Source organism: Protopterus annectens, chromosome 7.part0, assembly GCF_019279795.1.
Source record: "Protopterus annectens isolate FY-2018-M chromosome 7.part0, PAN1.0, whole genome shotgun sequence".
Taxonomy (NCBI): Eukaryota; Metazoa; Chordata; order Ceratodontiformes; family Protopteridae; genus Protopterus; species Protopterus annectens.
In genome coordinates, this window is record NC_056739.1 from 815,410,964 (window position 1) to 815,430,900 (window position 19,937).

Sequence of the window (19,937 nt, forward strand, 5' to 3'; positions counted from 1 at the left end):
TGAGCAGAGATGCCTTCAGCTAACATGTGATCCTACAATAACCTTTATTCTGCACACTAACAGAATTGTTAATAAAACATCTACCCAAGTAAAAACATCTTACAAAAATGTCTTGTCTTGTGTCACCTGTTGTCTGTAGGCTCTGGCAAGAAATGCACTCATATCCAGTACTGAATATGCCCTCCCCTAATAATAGTACACACTAGTCACAATACCCCCAAATTACAGATGGCTGAAAACAAGATCTTTAAATTCCTGCAAACGTACTATGACAGTTTTCAGGACTTCAGTTGGCTTCCCTTATAATATATGGCTATCGTACTATTTATAAATCTGAGACATTGCCCACCATTAAAGGGAAAACTACCACTTAGACAACAAACGTACTCACAGGAAGCCATGAAGATATAGTTTCTATGGTCATATCAAGATTTCAAACAATAGTTAATAAAGCCCTCATCAGAATGGAGACATCTACTTGGAATCATCTCCCAGTGGAAATCAGAAAATAAACTAAGAGAGTTTCAAGAACTTACTGAAAATACATCTACTTAAATAACCAACTTGTAGTATTTTCAAGACAATGGCAAAGATGAAACTGCCATCTCTATTAACATCTGTTTTTGTTTAACATAGTGCAATTGCATAAGTTCCACCTCCCACTGTTGCTCGTCTTGTGTTTATTCAATAAGACAATGAGGCTGGGTATTCATTTAAGTAGTTTATTACATACAAACACATCAGGATGGAGAATGGTAACATTAAACAAGCTAACTAAATAGAACGTATGCATACTTACACCTTGGCTGCTCACTACAAAATGGCACTCTTGCTTGCACATGCTCACTGACTGGAATAGCTCTTAAAGGACCATACACACTCTGACCTACACCCCCCCTTAAATGGATGTACATCTTTTATGGTTGGTGGTTGCTGCTGTTTTTGTTTAGCAACTTTTGTCTTTTGTGTGGGTTGACTTTGGTTTGGAACAGTATGTGTTTGCAAGTCTTGTGTTTTTCCATCTTCTCTTCCTTTCGAGTCCTAGAAAAAAAAAAACAGTGAGGTCTGCTGTCTGTGGCTATGAAGGACTGTCCTGCTCTGGCAGCTGATTGCTCATTCACAGCAACAGACAAGCAAGGCCAGGAACCTGAAGATTTGATAGATTGCCTTATATGCCAGTAAGGCAGTGTAGTCTATGAACATCTACTATTACAGGTAAGTGGAAGTTACACAACTGTACTTTCTTGTGTAGTTGTATTCCAGCACACAATACTATGTGGCTTTCACTTCATAGGGATTACAACTTGCTGGTGTAGCACTCAAGTTCTTACTCAGGAACTCCGTGACAAAGTTAAAAAAAAAGTGACAAAGTCTCTAAATCGGTGAGAGCTTTTTAAAGTATTACTCTAAATCACTTAATAATTTAATAGCAGAACAGGTCTGGCATTATTGACTGACTGTAATCTTTAGTCATTTGCCAGCAAATCAAACATTTTACAAGGGACAAGGCAAAAAAGGGGGGGAAATCCAAGTATGGCACAGATAGACGACAAAAAAGCATTTAACAGTTTCCCACATTTATAGATAAGAGTGCTTAATATGTATAAGATCCACCATATGCTGGTCGATTACATTACGACCATGAAACAGAGGCAAACCATTTTGTAGTCAAGCCATAATAAAGGACAAATTATTATTTGTCTTGCCCTTCACTCATTAATCAGTTCATAGGTTCATACTAGGCTATCTGCCCTAGGGCATTTATAAGCCTAGCCAGAGTATGTTTGGCTTTCGCCACCCATTTTAAATTAATTTTGCTATGCCCTTTTTCGAGGTTAGTATACTGTGCCTCTGTCTAACAGTGACACAGAAGTGATACCCGGGGTAAACCTATGATCTCCCATCCACTCATCAAGATTCCTCTTGAAGAGAGTCAATGAGGGACTCTGCCTAACCTGGACTGGGATTTTATTCCAGAGTGAAGGGAGCCTCTGGGTTATGAATCTGTCCCTCCAGCATGTCCTATTTATTTCAGTGCTGAGGTTCAAGTCTCTCGAGCGCGTAGCTGGATGGGATTTGGATTTTCTGAGATGCAGCATGTCCTTTAATTCCGGGTTGGACATGGCTTTATACGTCAGGTACAGGTCGCCTCTGAGCAGGTGGTATGCCACTGAGTAGAGCTGGAGTTTCTTTAACCGGGCAGCATATGGCATCTGTTTGAGCCCTTTGATCCTCTTGGTGAGGTACTTTTGGGGTCTTTCCAGTTGCTGCAGGTGTCTGGTAAGGTACATCCCAAAAGGGGCATTGTACTCAATTATGGGCCTGATGAGGGATGAGTAAAGAGACACGATGACCTCCCCTGATCTAGATGTGAATCCCTTCATGATTAGGTGGGCTATATAAAATGTTTTTCTAACCACTTTGGCCATGTGGTTGTCAAATGAGAGATTGCTATCAACTTGGGTCCCCAGGTCCCTAATTACTTCTTCTGTACTTAATGGATTACCACCTATGTGGTAATTTGTGGGCACTTTGCTTTTGCCAAAGGGGATGACTATACACCTTTTGGCATTTAGCTTGAGGCCATGGCTCTGACACCAGTTGTCTGTTTCTATGAGGCCCTTTTGGAGGATGCTTGTGTCGGCTGGAGAGTCGATTATGGTGCCCAGTTTGCAGTCATCTGCGAACTTGGTCAGCCACAGTCCTTCCGTGTTGGCCTGTACCTCCGAGAAATATATACCAAACAAGAGAGGTCCCAGGACTGAGCCTTGTGGGACACCACTTGTAACTGGTTTGGAGTCTGACATGGCTACAGCAATTCTAACCATGTGGGTTCTGTCCTTGAGCCAGTTTGCAATCCATCTAGTGACATAGGGGTTTATATTTAAGCTGGTGAGCTTATCTATAATGCCCGAGTGGGGTATTGTATCGAAGGCTTTTGTGAGGTCCAGGTAGGCTGTGTGGACCACCTTCCCCTCGTCAATGGCCATGGTGACTGTTTCAAAGAAATCAACCAGGTTTAAGAGGCAGGAGCTGCCCTTAACAAAGCCAAACTGGGTCAGATCCAGTGTCTGTAGGTTCCCAATATCTTTATTTATGAGGTCCATGATGATCCTTTTCATAGCTTTGCAGACCAAGCTAGTCAGGCTTATGGGGTGATAGTTTCCAGGATCCGTTGAGGCACCACCTTTATGGAGAGGGACCACTGTTGCTGTACGCCACTCTTTGGGCACATATCCTGTAGTAAGGCTGAGATTGAACAGTAGTTTTATGTTTGGGTTTAGCTCTTCTTGGAGTTCATGTAGGACGCAGCCCGGGACACCGTCTGGTCCCATTGATGCTGTGTTTTTTGCTTTGGAGATGGCAGCTTTTACCTGAGCATCTGAGATGTCAGGGGGGGCAGCACTCTGCTGGGATAGATATTTGCCCTTTTGGTGGGGAGGAGAAGTTTGCGCTGTACCTGTCAGCTAGGATGTTGGCAATGTCTGTGGGTTCAGTGTATTTTTTGTCATTTTGGAGTAATTCTGAGCATATCTGGGAATTACCACCCAGGTTCCTAACATAACTAAAGAAAGCCTTGTGATTATCCTTAGTGTCCTGTGCAATTTTTCTCTCAAAGCTGGCCTTAGACAATTTTATGAGTGCCCATAGTTTTTTGCTAATACTGATCAGTGATGCCTTCCCTTTTTGGGATTTTGCTCTATCATTTAGTAGCTTCCTCCTTCTGTTGTATAGTTTGTTTATGGCTGGGGTCCACCAGACAGGACATCTGCCTTTGGAGGATTGGGTCTTGGTTTTATTTGGGATCGCATGATCCATGCATTCCTGAAGGTGTTCATAGAATGCGTTTATAAAGGATTCTGCGGTCTGGGCCGTATTTTCCACAGGCCCGGGGGCTTTGAAGGATTCCACCTCGGTTTTGAGGAGTGTGAAATTTGCTTTAGAGAAGTTTTTCACTGTGGTTTTCTGGGCAGGGTGTGGGGTCGGGATGTGAATATCCAGTGAGATTAGTTTATGGTCTGATCTTAGCAGTGAGGGATACACTTCTGGTCTGGAGCATAGAGTCCCCATGTTAGTGATGATCAGGTCCAGTATGTTTCCCCTCTTGTGGGAGTGGTAACAAGTTGTTCCATAGCATTTGAGTTTATAAATTCTAGGAACCTTTGGGCTAGGGTGTTGGAGCTAGAGTAATGCTCCCAGTCTATGTTTGGGTAGTTGAAGTCGCCCAATATAATGGTGTTTGGAGAGACCTTCATATTTTCCAGTGTTCTCAGAAAGGCCGAGTGGGGTTCCTGGGTTTGGGAGGGTGGTCTGTAGCAGGCTATAAACTGGAAGGCAGTTTTACCCACTGTTAGTTGCACATGGATAGTCTCTGATGCTTCGTGCTTTGCCACCAACCTGGAGGTGTGGGTATCTTTGATGAATATCGATACCCCCCTCCTTTTGTGGTTCGGTCCAAGTTTTGGGGCCGAAAAGCATGGTATGAGGTATAACCTGGTAGTGCTGGGGTGCTCTCGGGAGCCCTGAACCAGGTTTCTGTTACTGCACAGATATTGATGTTTTCCATGCTAAGGAGAGTTTCGAGTGCGTGCATCTTGAGGTTTAGACTTCTGGCGTTGTCTAGCATTACTCTTAGTTTCTTATCCCTTGTGATACCTATGGAGGTGGGTTTGTCTTTTGAGCCTTGCCTAAAAAAGGCACTATGGGGGTAGCAAGAGCCTTTGCCAATATCCGAAAGCCCAGGGGTGACAGGTGCAAGCTGTCCCTAGCGAAGCATCGTGGCTTGTCGAGCATATCATCTCAAGCTGACAGGCATTGGATCCCCTTTGAATGACACCAGTACTTAAGCCAATTGTTGAAACTGATCATCTTGTCTTCATATTTTGGCATCATTCTTGGTGAGGGTAAGATGCTACTCAAGGTCAGGGTCATACCGGCCTGGGCTACATGCTCAGACAGCTCCTTTATGTCTCTTTTCATGTAGTCCAGGGAGGTACGTCTCAGGTCATTCACAGCAGCATGGACAATGACTGAGTCATATTTGTACTTGCCTTGGAGTGACCTGAGTGCTTGTGTTATGTGGCGGATCCTAGCGCCGACAGGCTGCTCACCGTGACCCTCTCCTTGTTCAGCCTGGTGAGCGGGACGTCAGTGTGCCTGACGATAGAGTCACCTTTTACAAGTGTATCAGGTGTGTTGTTTAGTCTTAAGGGCTGTGACTGTTCGTCACTCTGGCTTTGTGAGATATGTGTTGCACGTGTTTTGTTTTGGGGTAGCGGTTGCTCGGGTGTCTGCTTTGGAGGTCTCTGCTGCTTAGGCAGATCTTTATTTAGAGTCTCCGAGTATGTTTTTGTGTGATTATGTGTTTGGTTTGCTGTCGTGGTAGGTCTATGTGAGACTGGAATTGTAGTGAGTGTGGTTTCCTTCTCCTCCTGACTGGTTATGCCAGTACTGAGTTGAGAGAGCTTAGCCTCCAGTTTGGCTATATGGTTGCATCTCTCACATGCGTTGGAATTTGCTGGGAGGTGGAGAGGGTTGTCTGTGTACATGAGGCAGTTGTAACATTGCCTCAAGATTCCCAGGTTCACCAGCTGGACCGGAGAGGAGATTGACAGCTGACGTTTGGACATGCTAGAATAATATTGGGAATTCCTTAATAATTGAAAACAAGGGCCAGTGGGGAGTGAGGGTGTAGTGCTTTTAATTTTTAGTGCTGACTTATATAATTGCTTTAGCGCGCAAGTGCCAGGTAAGTTAAGTGCAATGTGTTACAGGTAACGTAAATGCAAAAACGACAAACAGTAACTTTCAAGTGAAACAAGGAAATAAGTACAGTAAGCAATGCAGATATCACTAGTGATCCACAGAAGCGCTGAGAAGCCGCGTATTAGGTGGAATTAGCATTCCAGGGAAATAACAAGCAAACAAACAACAAGCATATAAACAAAGCTAGATTCAGCAGGCCTGGATCTAGTCTATGCTACAATGAGCCACATTATAGAAAATGATGAAGTTTAAATCACAGGGGCTCGCCCATTACCAACAGTTAGAACACAGATGTGAGAAAACCAGATATAGTAGCCCATGAAAAATAGACAAAAAGTAGCATTGACCATTGAAATTGCTACATCTGATGACTACAGTGTCTTAAGTATAGAGAGATACAAAGTCATAAAATACCAGGATTTGCAGGCAGAAACAAGGGCAATGTGGAAAAAGGATATCTAGACAGTTCCAATAGTAGTAGTAGGAGATATCGTACCTAGATATGTAATGATACATGTAATTCCATATAAATTGCAGGAGTCAGTATTGGGCACATTGCAGTTTTGTAAAGAGCACTTCTGGCTAACATCAAAGACTGAAACTATTAATTTCATGAACTTTAATCATACTGTGACTTGGGAATGGGGTCCATTCCTGTCATGGTATTAGAAACTCAAAAGACTTGGAGAAATTAAAACATGATGACAAAAATATGAGACAAAATCAGGGATGGTTGAGAGCTGTGCTTGCTAGTGTTTTCCCATTCTTTAACACAGGTGTGGTAGGAAGTTCTTTCAACGGTAGGTTTCTGCTGGAGCATGTAATGTTCTACTGCAAATGTTATGACTATGGTGGCAGCAAATTCTTTAGAGAAGAGGTGGTTTTTAATGAAGCCCAAAATGTTTAAACAGAGTTTTCCATCAGTTTATACATATTGTAATAGTAGGGGCAGGGACTACACCAATTATTTCAGTAGTAGGAGTGAAGAATGTGTTTTCTTGTGAAACAGAGCCTTAATATAATGAGAAAAAGTTTAATTTAATGGCTTCTAACAAACCAGTTGAAAGTAGTTTTAACAACCCCAAGTTGAAACTTCCTCTTACAACTAAAAGATGGCTAATGAGATTGTAGGCTTAACAGTGTAGAATTCAGTATAATCTAGAGGGAATGAGAACTGTTTCAGACCCAAGATTAGACAAGAATAGCCAGGAAGACAGAAAGCTTCTTGTGTACTTTCTCATTTGAATACACATTGTAGGGAACAATCCAAACCATCTCTACAAATCACTGTCATTACACTTAAGGGAATTTAATGGAATTTAGTTGTGCATTACCTTGCCCTCATGCAAAAATTATTTTGGAATCTGGACCATTTTTATGGATTTATTCTGGGTCATGTCTATTTTCATATTTATGTATCATACTTATTTTTTTTCTTTAACTTAAATTTACTACGGAAAACTGTATAAAGCTTCTCCTATGTTTCCTCAAAACTAAACTTCTCCAGAATGCAACTGCTTATATCCAAAACAAGCAAATCATAAACCACCTAAAAGATACTAAAAAGATATTTTAAAGGGCGGATGAGTCCAAGTGCATCTTCTTATACTTACCCTTTTTGTATTAGATGCAAACAGTTAATTTTGGCAAGTGATGCTTGATCGCAGAGCTTCACTACTTACTACATTCAGTACCCCATTTGGTAGATACAGATTCCTCAGGATGCCTTTTGGAATAAACTGTGCCAGTGAAGTCTTTCAGCATGCAATGAAGCAATTTTTTTCAGGCTACCCATGTGCGATAATAGTTGATGATTTGCTGGTTGGAGGTAATGGTGAAGCAAAGCATGACAGAATCCTCAGGAAAGTTCTGGACAGTGCGTGTGATGTGAATTTAAAGTTCAATCCTCTGGAATGCAAATTCAGACGGCCAGAAGTTACGTTACCTATGTAGGTCATTTATTTATGACCAGACCCTTCCAAGCAAGCAGCCATTCTTCAGATGCTGGCTCCAGACAATCTCCAAGCTCTGCAGCATTTTCTTGGTATGGTTAACTATTTGGGCAAATTTACCCTTGACGTCAGTGAGTTATCAGTGCCTTTGAGAGAGCTGACATGCAAAAATGTTCCATGGTCTTGGTTAGAACAACACCAGAGAGCATTTGATAACCTCAAACAGTAAATTGCTAACCTGCTTACACTAAAATACTATGATGTTCACAAACCAGTAATTCTTTCCTGTGATGCTTCAAAGTTCGGTCTTGATGTAGTTATTGTTCAAGAGGGCAGACCTGTTGCCTACACATCTAGAACTCTTACCCAAACTGGGATGCAGTATGCTCAAATTGAGAAGGAACTTTTGGCAATTGTGTTCACATGCTTGAAGTTCCGTGATTATATTTATGGCCGAGCAATCCAGACAGAAACTGACCATCAACCTCTAGTCACTACTTTAAAGTAGCCTATGCATTCTGCTCCAGCAATGCTACAAAGAATGATGCTTAAATTGCAAAAGTACAATCTCAAAATGGTCTATACAAGGGGTACACTTCTTTATCTGGCTGATACCTTATCCAGATCACCCAGAAATACTACGGAACAGTTTGATGCAGAAAATTTGGACTTTGATGTCATGGAAGTGCATAACATTTCTACCATGAGACTTGATGAGCTGAGAGATCATACAAAGACTGATCCAATTTTGGAAAAGCTCAACCACTTCATCAATGTAGGATGGCCATCAAAGGAATCCAGTGTACCGCCATAAGTACAACCTTACTTTCCATACAGAGATGAAATGTTAATGGAAGATGGTATCATTTTCAAAGCTCCAAAGGCTGTTGTTCCTACTTCCTTACACCATGAATACATTCACATTTTTCAGATTCTGCCAAAATAAGGGTGAGAGGACTAGTATTCTGGCCTTCTCTATCAAAAGGCATTGTTAAAGTGCTTTCTTCTTGTTCATTGTGCAACAGTACTAAGCTGCATTTGCAAAAAGAGCAACTTCAGCTAAGCCAAATTCCTGAACTACCTTGGTCAACAGTAGCAACTGACATATTTGAGTGGAAACAGTCAACATTACTTAGTGTTGGTAGACTCTTATTCAAACTGATTTGAGATCGATTTGCTACCTAACCTAATGTCCAGTGCTGTTATTACTAAGATGAAACATCATTTCTTAGTCCATGGTAGTCCACACAAAGTTATTTCTGAAAACGGTTCTCAGTTTACCCGTCAATTGTTTCAGAGATTTGCAAAAGAATGGGACTTTATCCATGTTACTAGCAGTCCTGAATATCCACAGTCAAACAGCCTTGCTGAACGTACACTACAGAGTGCAAAGCAATTACTGGAGTGGTCAACGTGACAATACCGATATCTTCTTGAATTTACTCAATCTCAGAAATATACCCTGTAACAACCTACTTGGCTCGCATGTTCAAAGACTTTTATCCAGGCAAACCAGAACAACCTTACCTATCAGTTTTAGTTTGTCGGAACAACCTTGCCTATAAGTTCTAGTTTGTTGGTGCCTAACGCTAAAAAAAACAGAGCAATTAAAACCTAACTTTTTAAGAAGTGTTCTTCTCAGAAGTCCAGCTATGATAAAACAAGCCAGATTTCTTTGTCTGTTAAAAGAAGGAGAGACAGTGAGGATGCCAACGGCAAAAGGCTTTGATCAAATTGGTCAAGTGAGAGATACATGTACTGAGCTGAGCTCCTACTTAGTGGAATCTGAGGGTATAGAGTACAGGAGAAACCACAGACATCTTCTTCCTGTATCAGAAACGGTATCGCAGCATCGTGCCTGTGATACATACTCTAGATCTCAGAGCAAACCTGACAATGTTCATACTGAAGAACATATCACAGTATCCATTCGCGTTCCTGATAATGTCCCAGATGTCCCCAAAGTTGAACATTCCTTGAAGACCGTCCCCATTGCTAGATCCAGTTCTGACTTTTACGTTACACGATCAGGTTGTATTTCTAGACCTAGTGTAAAATACACAGCAACCTGGACATGATTGTTTTATGTGTGTCTAATTTTGTATGACTGCATGTCAAATAATTAGTTCTGTACAACTGCATGTCAAAAGATCATTTCTGTAAATTGCATATCATTGAATACTGTCATTTCATATATGGACTGTTTCTCAAAGAGGGAGGCTGTAGATCAGAGCATGTGTATGTACCTTTAAGAAGGATTTCTAGATGTAGCACGCACATATAAATACTGAGCAAGTGCAGGCAGCAGTGCCATTTTGAGAGAACAGCCAGAGTGTTAACATGTGTGAATGTGTGGTAGTCAGTCTGTTTATAAGTTTATTTAAATTTAAGTTACAAAGCCTAATTTCTGATATGTTTGTGTGTAGTAAAGCTGCTTGAACTGAATCCACAAATGTTTGTCTGTTTTATCATGACCAGACGAGTAACAAATGGGAAGAGGCATATGAGGCTGCAACTCCAGAAAAGTGCAACAAGAATGCTTGAATGCAAGTGAATAGTCACAAAATCTCTCCATATTTCCAGTTACATTTAACATTTCTAACAGCCGGCCAGCTTTTCGGATATTTTAATAAGACATAAGCCTCTTTGTGTATCCACCTTTTCTTTTTTTCCTCCCTGCATGTTGAAGGGCATATCCTATACACTGCAGTGTGAAAACATTGATTCTTACCACTATAGAGACTGTATTGGCTACTTGGTGATTCTTCCTTTTTATGCTTTAAGTCAGAAACTGGTTTCTGATTTATTGCTACAGTTGCCTTGGCTTGCTTCCCTCAGTGCTTTGAAACTGTGCTGTTTCCCTGCTAATGTCACCTACTGTTTTGAAAGGAATATCATGCATGGGCTGTTTCCACAGGAAAGGTTGGGGGGGCTGCATGGGATCTTGTTGTGAATGTTCCATTCAAGGCTATCAGGGCTGTAGCTGCTGGTGATCATGAGAGATGGCAACTGAGAATAAGATAAGATGTATTTTCATAGCAATCTTATGTCAGCACACACTCATTAGCACGGCATCAAAAGTTCAAAAGTAACCATGGCAGTTGAATTGGTGAGATGGTATATTAGTCTCCCACCCATACCGTTCTGCCAGATTATGATTTAGCACAATGTTCTCTAAAGAGATAAAAGTGGGATTAGTACAGGAAAAAGGTGCCTCAGCTGTGATGACAGATAAGCTTAGGCTGTGCTGTGAAGTGAAAAATGTCATGTCAGACAGACGTTGGCTTTGCATATGACTGAAAAATTTCTTGCATGAACAGATATGCTTGGCCATGTGATATCGAGTTCTTGAAGCTGGGAAGACCAATGTAATTCAGTCTGTTGTCATTTGCCAAGGGTGCACATACCTCTAATTCTGGGTAGAACTCACTGAGCTTTGATGTGTACTGCAGTAGCACATCACTGTAACATCTGTAGTCCAGGGGGAGCAGGTAGTCATGTGCCATTTTCAGTGCCACCAACCCCGCGACCTCAGCGACAGTTTTAGCAACATCTGTCAGGCGTCCCTGAAGGATTGCATTTAAGTTTTCATAGGTGTCCAGCCTGGTGTTGAGAAATGGATAATTCCGAAAGCTCTAAAGGGTAAAAACAAGTAGAGACAATGGTATAACAGATTAGAATGTGCATTCACACAGATATTCTTAGACATTCGTGTACACAATCTCACTTCTACTGTTAATACAGAAAAGCAAAACCTTTAACAATGCTTTGAATATTTCTTGTAAGAATAAAACTGAATATCAAATTTGTAAAGTGCAGATGCACTTTCTGCAGAATTACATTTATGCATATTCACTTGGGCTGTAGTGAGAACTCTTTACAGGTTCAATACTTTTCAGAAGTTAGAAGTGGCAGATTTTGGGACATTTCATACTGAAACATAATTGTTTTTCTCCACAACCTCATCCATTGCAAATGACACAGTTCCTCTTTACTGACAGAATTAAGCTAGTATAACAGTATTAGTATTTCTTTCTGTTTTGGCTTTGTTAAGATATTTCTTTTACAGTAGCACAGTTTTCTTCAACAATTTGAAGAAAGAAATATATATTTTTTACAAAAAAATGTCCTTTCGTTTGCCATTCGTATGCCTTTTTTCCCTTTTTTTGAGACATGAGTGTGTAAATGTATAAGACTTGTTTGCAAATCAGTGCAGGTACTGTTATTTGATGGTTGAGTTAGTAAGGACCACTGACTGCTTCCTCTCCCAGATAAAAGAACTGGGAAATGGATCTTTAGTCAAGAGAAGGAGCAAATTAGATAGAAATAAATGGAATTTGTAAGAACAATACATGCAGAGTCATATTTAGGGGAGGAATGAGGTTTAAGGGAAGGCAGGAATGGAGAACTTTAATGTTGAACTGATGGCAGTTATAAAGTAAAAAGATGTATAATATATGCAAATGAAAAAAATCTTAATATGGTCATTTTTCTTTATTATTAATATGTGTTCCTATGTCTTAAGTGTTGATTTAATGATGATAAAAATATGTATATTCAGAACAATAATAAGCATGAGTATTGTATTGTAATAATTGACCAAAAAAAATAATAAAAATATATATATGGTATAAAGGAAACTTATGAGGCAAAATTAGTGACATTCTGCAAAATCAGAGATAGTTGAAATGCTTAAAGGCATGATTCTAAAAGTGAACACAGTTTTTACCTGTAAGAAGGGAGCAGTCGAGATTGATAACTCTTTGTACAGTCTGTGACTTCACCTCAGTTGACTGATCTGGCCTTCAGAATGTGAAGTGTGTTGGTGAAAAGAATAGCAAAAACCTCGCTGAAGTAAGAAAACAAGCTTGAGTCCTTGAGAGGGTGACGGCCGGGTGCGGGGGAATGTGAGATGTGATTTTAATCATACAATTCTAAGACTCTGTGACCGGAAAGGTATTAATTGCATCATAATTTGTCACTGAGGATGGATGGTGTACATTTACACCACTGCCACATTAGTGATTCCTGTGATGGGCTGTCCCTAGCTTTGGTATCAGTCACAGTCAGGAACATGGCAAAATCAAGAAGAAGATAAGTAAAATGGACTCCCCTGTTCATGAAGTTCATGCTGTTAAACATGTTGAAAACTGAAATTAAAAGGCTACAAAATAAATCTTTTGTTTATAAGATATACTACATTCCTCTAGTTATTCGTAATGTTCCTTCCTAAGTGGGGGGCACTATAGTTGTTCCTATTTTCTTGTTGTATTCCAGTATGTGCACACAGGCCACTGATTTGGTGGTGACTGTGCTCTTCCTTTACTCTGTCAACAGTTATCTTGTAGAAGGCCTCTGTAGCAGCAGGAAGATGAGTCCTCAAAATGAAGTAGACATAGGCAGCAATAGCTGAGACAATAATTGCCTGGGCCAACTGCTGCTCACCATGGAAAACCTGTACAGCCTCCTTAAGTCTGGAGAAAAGAAGGCTGACTTTGGAGCTACTCGGGAAGCTGACAGTTTTAAGGAATACAAAAGTTTATAGCCAGAAACTTTACATTTAACCGCCAGCCTTGAGGTGAGAAGGATACCCCATAGACTGCATATCTTGAAAAGAAGAGCATGACACGATTCCATTGAAGAATTATTGTAATGAACAGTCAGTTTGTTCTCACCATTGTGTTCATGTGTTTTTTTTTTTGCTCTTTATTTATTCCTACTATACTTTCTTGAGTGTTGGGACAGTACATTTATATATATATATATATATATATATATATATATATATATATATATATATATATATATATATATATAGTTTCCTGTTGGATTCCCTGATGTCTGTGTAGACTGCTGATTCAGTATAAGCATCCTTTCCCTACACTGTCCATGATTATCTTTAAAAAAAAAAAGTACTCTGGCAGATAGAGGGAGGTCATCACAATGAGGTGGAGATGATGAATAATAGCTCAGACTACCATGCAGGGTTGGTCTGGCTGCAACCCACATTAAACAATTCATTCATTTACTATAAAGCCTCTATAAACCACTGAAAGGGAGGATGACCTCAGTACTAGTCAGAAAGCTGACAGCTCTAGAAAATAAGTTTATAAAATACAAATGCTTGCAGTCAGAAGTTTTAACAATTAGCTTAGCAGCAAAAAGAATTCCATTCTGAATAATTATCCAGGAGACACCATCATAGAGCCTGATAGTATCCAAAGAATTTTGTGCAAACTGGCACTCACTTTTGGTACTGTATTTATGTTTTTGCATTTTAGTTATTCTTACTGTTGTTTCTCAAGTGTCAGGGTACTACAGTTAACCATCTTTTCTTCTTGGTTTCCAATATGTCAGTGCTGCTGTTGATTTAGTGGATAACATCTTCTACACAGCTATCTTAAGAACAATCCTGCACCCCGGAAGAAAGAATGGGAGTCCACACAATGAAGTGTACATGATCAGCTCAAACAACTCTGCAGAGCTGTGCCAGCTGTTGGTCAACCTTAGCAACCTATTTATTCCTCTACAGTCTCCATAGGCCAAATGGAATTGACCTTATAGCTACTCAGAAAACTGAGCATGGCTTCCTAGGTTCATAGGTGTTTACTAGGCTAACCACCACAAGGGTCTTTTTAAGCCTAGCCATGGGTCCCAAATCTCTGACAAGTTCTGGTACCCTTGGTAAGTGCAAGCAGGGGCATGGGAGATGAAACATCTACAAGCAGGGGCCTGGGAGATGAACTATCGACAAGTTGCCTGTGTCTATTAGAGACATAGGTGCCAAGCCAGGGATGAATTTCCTGTTCCCTATCCAATTGCCCAAGTTACACTTGAATTACACTTAAAAAAAATTACACTTTATCTGCTTTTACTGTATTTGTGTTTCTTCCTACTTTATTACCTTATTTTGCTTTTGCCTCTTTTTAAAAGTACTCAATTGTGTTAATTCTGCTGCATTTATTATTGCTTGGTAGTAGCCTGATTAAATTGTAACTGTTATTCTAAGCCTTTTGGTTATTGCACTTAGGCTTCAGACCAGTTGTTTTACATTAAGAAGGTTTGTGGTCTGCAGTGTTGTGGCAGGACAGGTAGCTTACATCCTTCTAAGTTGGGAATTGCTGATCAGTGTCTGTTATTCAAAAAGTATATTAGTTCTGGTTTAAGCACTTGGGCTCCAGGCCAGTTATTTTACATTAAGAAGGTTTGTAGTGTGCACTCTTGTGGGAGGAGAGGCTAGATTCTGCCCTTCTGAGCTGGGAATTTCTGGTTAAAGGCTTATTGTGCCTACTTATTTGATCTCTTTCTTTCTGAAATTTGTGCACCTTGTTTACTTTAGCCCAGAAGTTAGTAGTTTATTGGCCATTTTGGACTAATTTCTATATCTTTCATTTCCCTGCTATAAAAAACACATTTGCGCGCCGGGCGGTGCCGGTTAGCTAGGGTTAAACTATTCTCGGCTCCACGAAGTCTGCTCTTCAATTTTTCCCTTGGAACTAGACAAACTTTCAACTTAAGCACTCAAGCCATTAATTTCACAGCCCAGCACTTGCTCAAAACTCATAGCAAGCACTAATTAACCCTAGCACTAGACCCCCTATACTGTCCAGAAGGACAAGGTTCTCTATTCGTCCCTGCCAGCTAATCAGTAAAACAGCTCACTTTACCTATTCAGGCATGTCCAAACGGCATTTTCAGGTGTACTCTCCAGTTCAACTGGTGAATCTGGGCATTTTGAGGCAATGTTACAACTGCCTCATGTACACAGACAACCCTCTCCTCCTACCACCAAACACTAATATATGCGAGAGATGCAGTTATACAGCCAAACTGGAGACAAAGCTCTCTCAACCCAAGACTGGAACTGACAGTCAAGAGGAGAAGAAAAATCCTTGCAACACACTACCAGTCCCACACAGACCTACTAAACCAACACCGGCAAATAACACACATAAGTACATGAAAATATACTCTGAGGCTCTAAATAAAAATCTGCAAAAGCAACAGAGACCTCCAAAGCAGACACCCAAGCAACCTCCACACCCCATCACAAACCATGAAACACATACTTCACATAATCAGTGTGCCACGCAATCACAGCCCTTAAGGCAAAATAACATACCCAACACACTAGTAATAGGCGACTCTATAGTCAGGCACACTGATGTCCCATTAACTAGGCTGGACAAAGAGAAGGTTACAGTTAGCTGCCTGTCGGGTGCCAGGATCCGCCACATAACACAAGCACTCAGGTCACTCCAGAACAAGTACAAATACGACTCTGTCATTGTCCATGTTGGTGTGAATAACCTGAGACGTACCTCCCTGGACTACATGAAAAGAGACATGGAAGAGCTCTCTGATCACGTAGCCCAGGCCGGTATTACCCTGACCCTGAGTAGCATCCTGCCCTCACTAAGAATGATGCCACAGTATAAAGAAAAAATGATCAATTTCAACAATTGGCTAAGTTTCTGATGTCATTCAAAGGGGATCTAGTATCTGTCCACCTGGGATGACATGCTCGATAAGCCACGTTGCTTGACAAGAGATGGCTTGCACCTGTCACCCTTAGGCTTACGAATACTGGCCAAGGCTTTTGCCACCCCCATAGTGCCTTTTTTAGGCAAGGCTCAAAAGACAAACCCACCACCGTAAATAGCACAACTAACCAAAAACTGAGAGTAATGCTACTCAACGCTAGAAGTCTGAACCTCAAAATGCATGCACTCAAGGCACTCCTCAGTATGGAGAACATCGATATCTATGCAGTAACAGAAACCTGGTTTAAGGTTCCAGAGAGCACCCCAGCACTATCAGGCTATAACTCATACCATACTTTTCGGCCACAGAACCCGGACCGAAACACAAAAAGGTGGGGGTGTATCCACATTCATCAAGGATACCCACACCTCCAGGTTAGTGGCACAGGACAAAGCCTCAGAGATCATCCATGTGCAACTAACAATGGGCAAAACTGCAATTCAAATTGTAGCTTGCTACAGATCACCCACCATGACCCAGGACCCCCATTCCACGTTTCTGGAGACACTGGAAAATATGACGGTCCTACCAAATTCCCTAATATTGGGTAATTTCAATTACCCAAACATTAACTGGGAGAACTAATCAAGTACTGACTCCCTTGCCCAATGCTTCCTAGAATTTATAAACTCAAATGCCCTGGATCAACTGGTCAACATCCCCAACAGAGGTGACAACATATTGGACCTGGTCATCACCAACATGGGTGACCAGTGTTCTAGACCGGAGGTCAAACCCTTGCTGGTTAGATCAGACCATAGACTAATCACTCTGGATATCCACATTCCGCCCCCACCCCAATCAAGGAAACCACTGTGAAAAACTTTTCAAAAGCAAACTTCACATTACTTAAGACCGAGGTGGAAAGGTTCACAGCCCCCATGCTAAAGGACAACACTGTCCAAGCTGCTAAATCCCTTACAAAGGCACTCTATGAGCACTTGCAAGAATGCATGGCTCGTGCTATCCCAAGCAAAACGAAGAAAAGGAAACCAGTCTGGTGGACCCCTGCCATAAACAAGCTATACAATAGAAGGAGGAAACTAGTGCAGAAAAGAGTAAAATCCCAAGAAGGAAAGACATCCCTGATCAGTATCAGCAAGAAACTACGATCCCTCATAAAATCATCCAAGGCTAGCTTCAAAATAAAAATTGCCATGGACTCCAATGATAACCACAAAGCGTTCTTTAACTATGTCAAGAACCTAAGTGGAAACTCTCAGATCTGCTCTGAGTTAGTGCAGAATGGCACAAAATACACTGAACTGACTGATATTGCCAACATTCTGGCAGACAGGTTTAGTGCAAACTTCACCCCCCTGTCAGCCCCTAAAGGGCCCATAACCATACCAGAGGAATGTAGTGCCCTGGCAATCACTGACACACAGGTTAAAACGGCCCTATCCTAAGCCAAAAATACAGCTTCAATGGGACCAGATGGTGTCCCAGGCTGTGTCTTACACAAGGTCCAAAATGAACTAACCCCTCACCTAAACACACTATTCAAACCCAGCCTCTATACAGGCTACATACCCATAGAGTGGCACACAGCAACAGTTATCCCGCTCCACAAAGGTGGAGCCACAATGGACCCCAAGAACTATCACCATATAAGCCTGACTAGCCTGGTCTGCAAGGCTATGGAGCGCATCATCATGGAATTCATTAACAGAGACATTGGGAACCTTCAGACATTGGACCCTGCCCAGTTTGGCTTTGTTAAGAACAGATCATGCCTCTTAAACCTGGAGGACTTCTTTGAGACAGTTAACAAGGCTTTAGACGAGGGAAAGGAGGTCCACACAGTCTACCTAGACATCGCAAAGGCTTTCAACACCATTCCCCATTCTGGTATTATAGACAAGCTCACCAGCCTGAACATAAACCCCTACGTCACGAGATGGGTTTCCATTTGGCTCATGGATAGAACCCACACGGTGAGACTTGTAGACTCTAGGTCTGACACTAAACCAGTTACAAGTGGCGTCCCACAGGGGTAGTCTCTGGGATACATACCTGTCTCTCCAGCAGGTCCTGTTTAAATCACAGGCAAAGTTTAAGTCTTTAGAACAGGTAATTCTGGTTTGTTTTGTGGATATGCAGGAGGTCCATCAGAGTGGGGTCTGACAATGCCCTGTATGGCAGACATAGATCTCACCTCAAAAGCCTACAGGACACAGAGTATAGGGCCTTGATACAGTTTGCATAGGACATTTTAATTATGCCCTGTATTCATTTAGTGAAGAACCTCTGTAGACATTCCATTTGTTGGATATGCATGGTTAGGTACATACCAAAGTAGAGATTTTACTCAATGACAGGTCTGATGAATACCTAACACAGTGGAACAATGACTTCCTTAGACCTAGATACCGCACTTTTGTTTATAAGTTGCTCAGTATATAGAATGATTTCCTCACCACTGCAGACAAGTGATGGTCAAAGGCTAGATTACTGTCTGTGTGTGTCCCTAAGTCCTTGACTACTGGGTCAGTGCTAAGGGGTGAGTTGTCAATATGATAGTTACCAGGGGTGGATCTTGGCATTTAGTTTTAGTCCATGGCTCTGACACCAGTTGTTTGTCTGTGTCAGCTCTTCCTGGAGAACATTTGTGTCAATGTAGGATTCAATGACATCTAATTTGCAATCGTCTGCAAATTTAGTAAGCCAAAGACCATTGACATTGGCCTTGACTTCAGAGAAGTAAATTCCAAAAAGGAGCAGTCCAAGGACTGATCCCTGAGGGACTCCACTTGTGACTGGCCTCTTTGTAGAGGTGGACTCCAAAATTCTAACATCCTGGGTCCTGTCTGTGAGCCAGTTGGCTATCCACCGGGTGACATACGGGTTTGTACCTAACCTCTTAACTATGGCAAAAATGCCAGAGTGGGGTATTGTGTCAAATATCTTGGCAGGTCAAGGTAGGCAGTGTGACCCATTTTACCCTCATCCTTTGCTTTGGTGACCCTCTCAAAGAAGTCCACCAGGTTGAGTAGGCATGACCTGTCCTTGATGAAACCAAACTGGGTGAGATCCATTGTCTGGAGGTTTACTATATCATTACTGATCATTTACATGATAATTCTTTCCATGGCTTTGCATATAAGACTAGTAAGATTTATGGGTCTGTAGATGGCCCACCTTTGTGCAGAGGGATGATTGTTGCTGTTTTCCATTCATGAGGCACAAAGCCTGTTTGGAGGCTACAGTTAAACAGCAATTCCAGAGGGCCTGATAGGTCATGTTTCGTGCTATTTAGAAGGCATGCCGGGATATTGTCTAGGCCCATTGATGAAGTGTTCTTGGTCTTAGAGAGAGCATTAAAGACCTGTTCCCTAGTGATATCAGGGGAGTTATATTTGATGGTATATCCTGAGAGAAGGTTGAGGGGGAAAGAAGGGTAAAGTTGGAGCTGAATTTGTCAGCCAGTAGGTTTGCTATATCATCTGGCTCAGTATAGGTGGCTCATAGGATCATAGGAAAGTACTAGGCTATTGGCTCCATTTACAATAAGCTCTGTGCACAATTGTGTATTGCCTTTGAGGTTGCAGACATGGCTAAATAATGCCTTGTGGTTGTCCTTGGCTAGGAGGCCACATTTACCTCAAATCTGGCTTTAGTAGACTTTATTTGTCCTCAAAGTTGTTTGTTTAGTTTGGTGAGAGTGTTTTTATC

General features: G+C 41.4%; 1 protein-coding gene across 2 annotated transcripts in view; it reads right to left on the reverse strand.

Annotated features, from left to right (window-relative positions):
- Nucleotides 1-19,937, reverse strand: part of TFR2 (transferrin receptor 2) — a 642,558-nt gene that overhangs the window by 47,481 nt on the left and 575,140 nt on the right. For both annotated transcript variants that reach the window (XM_044077345.1, XM_044077346.1), the window contains one exon: nt 11,126-11,353. In XM_044077345.1, coding sequence (XP_043933280.1) covers nt 11,126-11,353 — 228 coding nt within the window. The remainder of the gene's footprint in view (nt 1-11,125; nt 11,354-19,937) is intronic.